Here is a 10998-nt window from a genome sequence, read left to right as displayed (position 1 = left end):
CTGCATGAATAGCAAAAGTGGGGGCTAAAAATCTGAGGGTAAATAAGTCTACTCACAACAGGTTCCGTCTATCCATAGTTCTTTATTCTTCTCTCTTCAATCTATCACTTTCATTGCTCCTTGTTCTACCTTGTTCTTAGTTCTACATCGTTCTCAGTTCTGCCCATTACAAATGTTCTCAGTAATATATATCCTTAAAACCAGCAATTCTACCGGGCAGTGGCGGCACACGCCTTTAATCCCAGCACTCGAAAGGCAGAGGCAGGCAGATCTCTATGAGATCGAAGCCAGCCTGCTCTTAAAGAGCTAGTTCCAGATCAGGCTCCAACGCTATAAAGAAACCCCGTCTCGAAAAAACAAAAACAAACAAACAAACCAGTTAATCCCCAGCCCACTGATAAAGATAATTGCAGGAAGGCCAATCTCTGCATTTACTTAGGGGAGAGGAATAAGGCCTGGCAGTGGAAAACTGTTCTGAACTAGGGAATTAATCCCCAAACTTGTAACAAAAAGGAAGTTGATCTACAGCTAAAAATCTACAGCAAAGGACAGCCACTTATTCCCAAAGCAGTAACACCAAGAAGCCTTTCCTTTTGGTTTAGCATTTACCAGATCCCTTGGTTCTGATAAGTCGCTTGTGAAAAGATGGCTTAGCAATTACTGTATAATGATGTGGCTTATAGCACCTACTTGAGAAATAAAAATCAGTGATGGTATTGGGTATGAGCTACCCGTGTCATCGGGACTCATAACAGGGTTATCCTGAACTCTGAAAGTCCTTCACTGCAGAATACAGGGATCTTAGGGAATACTCTTCTCAGCTTTTAGCTACAGCAAGATTTGAGACAAAAAGGGAAACTACAAATTTGATATTGTCATAAAACCTTATCCTATGAAAAGTATCTTTCTTCCCATTCTTTACCAATCAGTTGAGTCTGGTTATGAACTATAAGTTTTTACTCTTTTTATTTATTTTTTTAAATAGCAACTCAACTATGATGACAGATACGTGTGCTATGAGAACAAGGTTTCACCAAATGTGTTCTTGCAAGGAATAGCCATGCCAAATGTGCTGTGAGTTTAAGCAGAAAGATACTGGCTTGATTAGTTTCCCTCACACTGAGTAGAGTGAGTGGGGCCTCAAATGGAATTGGGTCATAATAAATGAGATTAAGGATGGGTGGTAGTGAGTGTTCAGAGCCACCTTCAAGGGGGAACACAAAAGAAAGGCAAGCCCAAGTCGGACCAAATTCCAGCATGGAGAGGTGAGTTGGGAATTGACTCCCGCCAACCATGGCACTACTAGAAGCTGTTAACTGCTTGGGGAAGAAAAAAAAGCTTTCTCCAAGAGTGTAGCTAGCCCCTGGTAAATTGATGGTTCTCCAGTGGAAGACCACACCTACAGTATTAGGCAGCACAAACAGATCTTCAGGATTTAAGTAGAACAAAGCACAACGCTGGGGAGGAGAGACCTGGGAAGCGTTGGAAGAGGGTGAATGGGATCAAAGCATCTTGTACAAACTCTCAAAGAACTAATGAATATTTTGGGGTTTTTTTTTTTTTTGGTTTTGGCTTTTTTTTTATTTCTTAAGAGTTAGTAATACATATGAGTAAGTTTTTCTTTGAGGCTAGAATGCTCAAAAATAAGTAGAAAATCACCAAAGCAGGTCCCAGCAGAGACCTTAGGGAAGAAAGGTTAGTCGTCTTCCTGGTGCTGTGCGTGGCAAACTGATTCAACATGGCTTCGGGAGGGGTGAAGTGCAGGAGAGGGAGACCTTGGGTTGGCTTTGAGTCACAAGTTTATCAGAGCCTGCCTGAGGTCATTGTTCCTGAGGTGACCATCTTGTAGCTAAGGAGACACTACAGGCAAGCAGAGCCTGTCTTGTTTCATCTCCTCTCTGGGCCTCGCCCTGTGTCTGCAGGTGTTTCTCTGTATTGAATCTCTCTGGGGAATCCTTGGCTTCACAGCAAAAGCCGGCTGGAGTGAAAGTGATTTGATCTGGATCCTATTACAGGCACTTTACCTCTTCTATTTCCGTGATAAGAGCAGATTGGAGTCGATTATCATACTGGGAGGGTAGTTAATGTGATGTCGAGAAACACTGGGGAAGCTGGCACGGGCAGAGAGGGGTAGATAAAAAGTTAAGGGTAGATTGAAATGCGCAGCCCTGGCTGATGCAGCCACCAGAATAGCATCCACCCTCCTTCCGGACAGCTGCATGCCAGGAGTCCAGATCACTTCCCTTATCGGTGCTGGTGATGGACAGAGAGCACAGTAGCTGCTCGGTCTAACTGAACCATCACCTCGGTCCCTCTGAGCTTTTGTGCTTACTCTAAAGCTCTGGGAGGCTGAACAGCTTCTTACTCAACCCAGAGGCTGCAAGGTCCACAAACACCAGCAGCTTTCTAGTCTTTTCCCTAGGAGGGGAAAACATGTGAGCTTAACCAACCTAGAGAAGATTTAAGGGAAGTTAGAGAAAGCAGAAATTATCTGGGGTTATTTTAGAAGAACTGCTTTATGTGTTTAACAAGAGAGACAGAAAACATTGAGAATTTTTGAACCATCTCTATTATGGTACCAGGGACTGTCTGCAGAAATGTTTGTGTTTCATATTTGCCTGGAGTCCCAAACTCATGCATCCAGCATGAAAATATATGACACCACCACCAGGTAGAAAACTATGACATAGCAGACAAGAGACCACTAATAGCGTGGGAAAACATTATTCTCCATGAGCCAAGAAGTAAGCAAAATCAAAATATGTTCTGACCTTTGGATTCTAATACCTATACCTACCTATCCTTTGCATTACAATGGATTTTGCTATCACTAAAATGGATAGAAATAGAAAACACTATTCTGAGTGAGATACCCCAGACCCAAAAATATGAATACGGTATGTACTCACTCATTAGTGGATTCTAGCCATAAACAAAGGACATTGAGCCTATAGTTCACCATCCCAGAGAGGCTAAGTAATAAGGTGAACCCAAAGAAAAACATATGTAGATCCCCCTGGAAACTGGAAGCAGACAAGATTGCCAGGCAAAAGTTGGGAGCATGGGGGTGGGGTGGGGTGGGGGAAAGGGAAGAGGGGGAGAGAGGGGAGAAGAGGAGGGCTGGGGAGGGCTTGGGGGAGTGGGATGGTTGAGATGGAGGAAGAAAGGATATGGGAGCAGGGAAGAAGATGTCGTAATTAAGGGAGCCATTAATTGGTATTGGCAAGAGGCTTGGCTCTAGGGGGACTTCCAGGAGTCCACAAGGATGACCCCAGCTAGGACCCTGGGCAGTGGAGGAGAGGGTGCCTAAACTGGCCTTTTCCCATAGTCAGATTGATGACTATCTTGAATATCACCATAGAACCTCCATCCAGCCACAGATGGAGATAGAGACAGAGACCCACATCAGAGCACTGGACTGAGCTCCAGAGGTCCAGTTGAAGAGTAGAAGGAGGGAGAATATGAGCAAGGAAGTCAGGACCAGGAGGGGTTGGTCCACCCGCTGAGACGGTGTGCCTGGGCTAATGGGAGCTCACCAAATCCAGCTGGACTGGGACTGAAGGAGTATAGAATCAAACTGGACTCTCTGAATGTGGCTGACAATGGGGGCTGACTGAGACACCAATGATTATGGTACTGGGATTTGTCTCTACAGCACATACTGGCTTTTTGGGATCCTATTCTATTTGGATGCACACCTTCCTAAGCCTGGATGGAGGTGGGAGGGCCTTGGACTTCACACAGAGCAGGGTACCCTGCTCTCTCTTAGGACTGGAGGGGGAGGGTGAATGGGGGAGCAGGAGGGGAATGGGAGGAGGGGAATAAGTGGAAATTTTGAATGGTATTATTTATAAAGTAATAAAAAATTTTAGAAAATTAAAAACCTAACTGTAAATGTTGTTAAGGTGCTTACCTTAACAACAGTATGCTTAAAAGCAGGAATATAGAATGTGCATATTTCACAAGTGGAATTCTGGTAAAAGACTAATGAATTTTTTTAAAAAGAAAATTTCACAGACTTCATGGGCTGTTTTGTTTAAATCTGGAGAAAAATATTGCTCAGGGAAATCTTTTGGAATGTGTCTTAGGGTTTTTATTGCTGTGAAGAGACACCAACGTTTATAAAGAAAACATTTAAACCAGGGTGGCTTGCTTACAGCTTCAGAGGTTGAGTCCACTCTCACTAGGACGGGAAGCATGGCAGCATGCAGGCAGAAGGGTGCTGGAGCTGAGAGTCTAACATCTTGCATGCAACAGGAAGTCAACACTGGGTGGTATCCTGAGTAGAGAAAACCTCAAAGTCCACTCCTCATGGTGACACACTTCCTCCTAAAGGCCATACCCACTCCAACAAAGCCACACCTCCTAATAGTGCCACTCCCTATTAGAATATGAGGGACAATTACATTCAAATACAACAGAATATAAGTTAAAATGACAATTTATAATTTGGCTTTAAGATCTGAAGACTATCCATCTTAGGCCTAAATAAACTCGCTTATTCAAAAATCATGGATAATCAAGCCATTAGATGATGTTTAACAGATAAGATATCTGATGTCTGTAAATCTGCTGTTTTTTAAAATATTTGAGCAACTTTTTAAGAGAAGACATTGTGTAACACATAATAACTCATATTATGCCACGTAAATCAGAGAATCGTTTTCTGAAAAAAAAAAACAAGAAATATGTGAGGACCATGCATGCATGCATTTATGTATGTACTCTGGAAATCAGAGAGCCAATGGCAGTAGGTCGGAAGAGAAGACAGTCATGCTGATGAGAAATACAGTACTATGTGGAGGCTGCGGCTCACAGAGAGGGCCACCTGCTACTCAGTCTTTGTGAGTTTCCTCAGTAGCCGGCTCAACGGCAGTGGAAGCCTTAGACACATGGTCAGGGTTTTCTCAGATGTCCACCCCTGTGGAACTTTTCTCCTCTGTTCTTTCTTCTGTTCCACATGCAGAGCGTGAAAGTCAACCTCTCTTGCTGTCACTTAAGCATCTCAGTGTGCCCTGCCTTATTGAGCACTCAAAAGGCCACTGATTGGTTAGACATCTCTTTTGGTTCTTTCTAACGTATTGTTTTCTGATCGAGTGTACAGAAAACTGGGAAGATAAAGTATTGGCATCAGCCCCCAGCCTGTAGCATAGTACTCAGGGTACCTAAGGAGTGAGCATGTTGCATCAACATGCGCCTATTTGATGGGTAGAAGTTTCACTACATCTTGCCAAATGGATCAAATAAAGTCATCCCAGTGCCAAAATGAATTCTGGAATAGATGCAATTGTGTAACAACATATAACCAAACATCAGAGCACACATTACACATTTGAATCTAAACCATAGAACAGTTTTTCCCCTGATATCCAGAAAGAAATGTGTTTATCTTATTCACCTATTTTGAATCTTGTAGTTTTGCACACAGTCCTATAAGTATAAATCTTTAAAACTGCACATATTTCTTGGATTCATACTTAGCTGGAATTATAGGAAAAACTGAAAAATTAGGCAGCCAGACCTAATTGTCTAAATAAGTTGGAAGTTGTTCTTCTGTCCTGAGGGTTTGAATAAGCTTTGTTCAGATGACATTTTCCTTTGCCAAGACCTAGAATCCTTTCTTGGGAAGAAATTGAAGTTAACGATCTACTAATTGTATCATTTAAACTTATTCCTTCATTTGGGAGTCAATTTTTCAAATTTCTTTATAGAAATTTAAGTCCATGCCTCCTAGAATCACATTTTTAAAAAAACAGAATTTTATATAATTAAAAATTCTTTTATTCACATTTTAAAATGTAAATAAAAATAAATTGCATAACGTTATTGATGCAATATTAACTTTAATTGCACTTCTTGATGTGCATTCATTCTTTCAGTTAACATAAATTAATTAAATATGTCGTTATCTTTTTTTTTTTAACTTTTATCTGCGTTTATTTCATGTTGAATGTATTCCCGTGCCAGAAGTTTTTGTGTCTTCAGTTTCTTCTGGGATATCTTTTTCTTCTGGGCAACCTCCTCTTCTGGCTTTGGAACAATCTGTTCCTTTTCAGTGAGGATCATCTCGATGTGGCGGGGGGGGCTCATGTATGGGTTAATCCAGCCATGAGCTCTGTAAGTTCGTCGGCGCATCTTAGGTGCTCTGTTCACCTGGATGTGCTCAATGACCAGAGAGTCCACATCTAAACTCTTCAGTTCAGCACTGCTCTCTGCATTTTTCAGCATGTGCAGCAAACATTCTGCACTCTTTTTTGGCCACCGACCCTGTGACCAGCCCCACTGTTTGGCCTGGGCGCACCTACTGACTCCACCATTGTACCGTCGGAATGGCACACACTGCTTCTTCAAAGTGACATCTTTCAGATACTTGGTGGCTTTTCGGATATGCATACTCTTGATGGCCTGGGCCATTTCACGGGTGTTCTTAAAGTGAACCCGAAGGTCTTATCCTCTCGATTTGCATGATTTTGTGGGTTTTCTGGGTAAAGAGGGTAGCGAACCATCTTCACGGGTCACCTCTGGCCGCTTACAGGAAGAAGAGCTGTTGTTATCTTTTTTAAAATCTGTGTGAAAGAGAGAGACAGAGATAGAGCAATAGAGGGGGAATGAAGAGAGAAAGGGAGGGAGGAAGAAAGAGGGAGGGGCTGTGTTGTGTATGTGGATATTAAAGAACAACTTTGTATAGTTAGTTCTCTTCTTCCACCTCTTTAGAGGTTCTGATGATCACACGTGAGTCCCCAGACTCAGGCAGTAGGCAGGCACCTGCATCCACCATGCCAACTTCCCAGTGCAAATGTGATCCTTTATGTTCATGTCAAAGCAGTAAAACCATGGATTTATTACAGCAGACTGAAATCAGTCTATTATTTGTGACTAATTCTAAACGAGAACTAAGGCTTAATTATTTATTAAAGATAAACTGCTAAGACAAAAGGATGTAGAATTCACATTTGTTCCCTAAGTTCTTTTGCTCCCATTTACCACATTTGAAACACCATCCTTTAATAGGGATACACTGTGTGCTGCAGAAAATGTGGTTTTTTTGATCTTAGTAGGCCACTAAATACAGACAACTTACCTAAATTCTAAGCCTTGGTCTGGCCAAACCAGGATATCAGCTCCAATATAACTATGAGAAAAGCCAAGGTTATACAAGCAAAATATTTGACACCTGTAAAATCCCTGGTATATTCAAAATATTAAAGCTATAAAAATTACTACTAAAATTATGTTCATGGCTGAAGCATTGAGGTTTCTATTTCTGTCGTTAGCTATGGGTTCTGGGCAAGCTATGAAGATCTCCTGGCTTGCATTTCTCCATGAGTGATGGAGAATATGGACAACGCCCAAATCATCATCTGCAGTATGTAGTGTTGAGGAATTAATGAGATAATATATATGAATATAAAATGTGATCATTCATGTGCTATGACAAGCTCCTAATTTTTCAGACGAAGAAACTAACAGCTGCGAGCTAAAGGGAAACTGTGCCCTCCTGCTAGCAAGTAGAGCTGGGACTTGAAACCAGAACCCCAGCTCCTGAACACAGGACCCAGTTCGTTCTGTGCCACAGCTGCAGCCCACAGAGCTCTCGAGGACTTCCTTTGCATAGGCTTAGATTAGTCCCAGAGCCTGGGGATCAGATTAAAACAAAACAAGGAGCAAAGAAATCTCAGCTGCTGAAGTGACAGTTTATAGGAGCGAAGAACAGGGACAGTTACATACCAGCCTGTTTCTAATAACACACGCGCCTGCTACCGAATCCGACATTCGGGAGCCTGCTGGCTTCTCGTTCCCCATTCATAGGTGCTTGCCCAGATGCCACTCTTTCCTTCACAATGTTGCCCGCTTCTCTCCAGTTTCTGTCTGTCGCTGACACTCCGGCACGGCAGAGAGCGAACAACCTGAGCCTGGGACATCCGAATTCTGCCAACCTGCCCTCGGGGGCCTTGCTCCAGGGCTCTTCCGATGATATCGCTACTAAAATTCATGAGAACCGGGATTATCCAGGGGTGCTCTGGAGCCAGCTCACTCCACCAGGAGAAGCGAGCTCCGTACTTCCCTTCTTCAATTCCATGTTCAGGAATCTGATGTGGATAGCGGGAAACTGCCCCTTCTGGGTGTGTTTATGCCACTGAAGTCAGCAGACTGGTTCTTTTCCCAAGAGCACCAAGCTATCACACATGTCACAGCAGGAATCTGATCTGATGGAGGGACTCCTCCTGGTTCCCTGCATGGTGTCTGACAAAAATACTCAATATGGGCATCTTCTCGAAAAGAAAGTCAGTCTCTTTTCTCCTCAGGGATCTGCTCGTCTCATTCCGCACAGTGCACTCACTTCCTCTGCGGCCTGGCTTTCTGGACCTGTCTCATTCAGCTTTTCCCTCAACTGGAAGAACAAGTTCCACTAAAACTGGGGCTGCCACCTCTGGGGCTGGCAGAATCTGTGTTCACTTCCTGTTCCGTGACTTAGCTCACACTTCCTCCCCTGTTGTGGAACAAGCCTTCTATAAACTGTGATGATGTATTACCCTCATTGGTTAGTAAAAAACAAAACAAAACAAGAGCTGATTGGCCTATGGCAACAGAGACTAAAGCTAGGTGGGAAAGTCAAACTGAAAATGCTGGGGGTGGAGATGGAGCGGTAGGTGGGAGGGCAGAGCCAGTCCTTGAGGAAGTAGACATTCTAAAGGACAGGTAAAGCCATAATTAATATAAGCTTCTGTCAGAAAATGGCCATTTACACGCCCCTAAAACCTCTCCCACAGACTTTCCAAATTCTACTGTTTCTCACAACCCACATCAAATTTGGCACCTTGCCCCAAATTGTCCATTATTCTAAGACCTTCAGAGACCCGTGTAACTGGTTCATTCATTTAGGATTTAGCTATTTTGTAGCCTTCTGGGCCGTTCATTTTACTTCTGTGGCTTATCACAGGGTACCTGAAGACGATGTCTACATAGGTTTATCTCTGTTTCATACACAAGCAGTATATATTAGTACCATGAAGTGCTTCCAGCCCAAGGATTCCCAAATGCTCCCCCAGAGTCTGGGGAAAACTTTCTTCTCATAAGTCTCTTCAGTGCAGCTGGCATTCAGTCCTTCCCCAAGCTGGTGCATGTGCATCGTATCATGATCAGCTTAAGGACTTCTGAGCTCCGCTCCTAGAACTTTTCATGGACAATCAGCCAAACTGCAGCCAAAGCCACCATGACAGAGTTTCTCAGGCTCTTAGTGCCCCCAGAATACAATACTTGTAGGTGAAATCATATTTTCTATATTAAACCTTGAAAAAATAATATAAAAACTTTGGATAGAGGAGCTATATTATAAGATATAAACCAACACAGATTTCCAAACTAATAATTGTTAAAACAAAACCAACATGTAGAGGGGCCATAAAATAAGTCTGTGTGTTTTAAATGCATGAATTTGGTAATAATTTTGCTCAGCATATTCATTTGTATGTGCACATAAGAATGTCTCCTCTGAGAATATGATTAGGCCGCCACTGAGTCTTTCTACATATTTTGTGGGTAAAATGACCTTTATTGATGAAATAATGGCAGTAGTTGAAATACAGTTGCTAATGAGATACTCTATATTCAAAATTAATGTTGGTAATTCAATAATTCCCCTACATCCATCCTCATAAATTCTTAGATATATGTACATACACTGTAGAGTATGTGAGCTCCACTGTCAGGCTGTCATAACAAAATTACTACTGATTGTCTCATAAAATCATCAAAATGTGTTTGTGTGGAGTTCTTGAGACTGAAGGATCCAGGGTCAAAGTCCCCAGAGCATCCATGTCTACTGAGCCTGCCCTCTGCTCTAGGAAGGCATCTAAGAGGTCAGAGAAGCTCGGAGAAACCAGAGCATCCATGTCTGCTGAGCCTGCTCTCTGTCTCAGGAAAGCATCTCTAGAGATGTCCTCATCTGAAAGAAGGGAGAAAGGCAATCTCACAAGTGAGTGGGGAGTGTCCTTCGCCATCCATCCTTTATAAGACAAAAATCCCTTCAATGGAGGTTCATCCCTCCCAGTTTAATCACTCCCCCCAGAGGCTGGACCTCTTACAGTCTGTACCTGCTTACAATGCAGATTAAGTTCCCGCATGAGTTCTGCAGGGACACAGTTAAATTGGAGCAATAAATGAATAGATATATATGTAAAAAGGGTTGACTCGGGCCTGGGCTATCCAAATCCTTAGAAATCCAAAAGTCTGGGGACAGTCTCCTGAGAGGGGATCTGTAAGTCCAGAGAATACCCTGCCTGACTGAAGTGTGTTTCTACTCCATGCTCGACTTGCACCAGGTTTTTCTGCAGCGATACTGTTATGGTAACTCCTGGTTTAGTTCACCTAGAACCTAAGCCATACTTTTTCCATTGCCTGGGGAAAACTGAAGGCTGAGTAGGGGGTGATTGATGGGAGGTGCTCCATGCTTGTAACAGGAGGTTCTCCATGCTTACAGATGGACACCAAAGTGCAAGTGAGCCTTTCTGAATGACCACAAGTTACACATTGCCATGAGAATTAAGCACTGTTTTCTGTGTGTTTCCAAAGGCGAGGGAACTGGGAAGCTTGTTTCTAGTCTTTCCTAGACATCCACGCTTTAGTCTTTTTAGCTTCTACCCTTTGCTAAAATGAACTGAAACCACAGGCATAACTCGAACTAGAGAGTATTGACTTGTCTAGCAGGACAAAGCACCTGGTTATACAGGCTGTCCAGTTGGCTAGTTGGGCTGTGGTCATGGCAGTTCTGAATATACAACACAGTGGACTTTCTCTAAATCTAACTGCAACTGAAAATTTGGTCATCTGAGAAATTTAGGGAGGGCCTAATTCAGGTACAATGTGCGGCTTGTAACTAGACTCATTCAGCTCTCAGAAAATAGGATATTTGAAGAGCCAATGATCAAGTAGTTTCAGCTCGCTAAGAAAACCCAAGGACACAAGGGTGGATATTTGTTTCTGATGGGTCTGGAGAGA

General features: G+C 42.9%; 1 protein-coding gene across 1 annotated transcript; it reads right to left on the bottom strand.

The window, feature by feature from the left end:
* Positions 1 to 2441: 2441 nt before the first annotated feature.
* On the bottom strand, positions 2442 to 6414 carry LOC126494091 (60S ribosomal protein L17-like). Its single transcript, XM_050131315.1, has 2 exons — positions 6019 to 6414; positions 2442 to 2450 (listed from the first exon to the last, which is right to left on the bottom strand). Exons 1-2 carry the CDS (start codon positions 6412 to 6414, stop codon positions 2442 to 2444), a joined length of 405 nt encoding a protein of 134 aa, XP_049987272.1.
* Between the last annotated feature and the right edge of the window lie 4584 nt (positions 6415 to 10998).

This window comes from Alexandromys fortis, unplaced genomic scaffold (genome assembly GCF_014885135.2).
Source record: "Alexandromys fortis isolate MF-2015 unplaced genomic scaffold, M_Fortis_MF-2015_v1.1 scaffold_28, whole genome shotgun sequence".
Taxonomy (NCBI): Eukaryota; Metazoa; Chordata; class Mammalia; order Rodentia; family Cricetidae; genus Alexandromys; species Alexandromys fortis.
The sequence above is the reverse complement of the archived record's forward strand: the minus strand, read 5'-3'. Positions and strand labels throughout refer to the sequence as shown.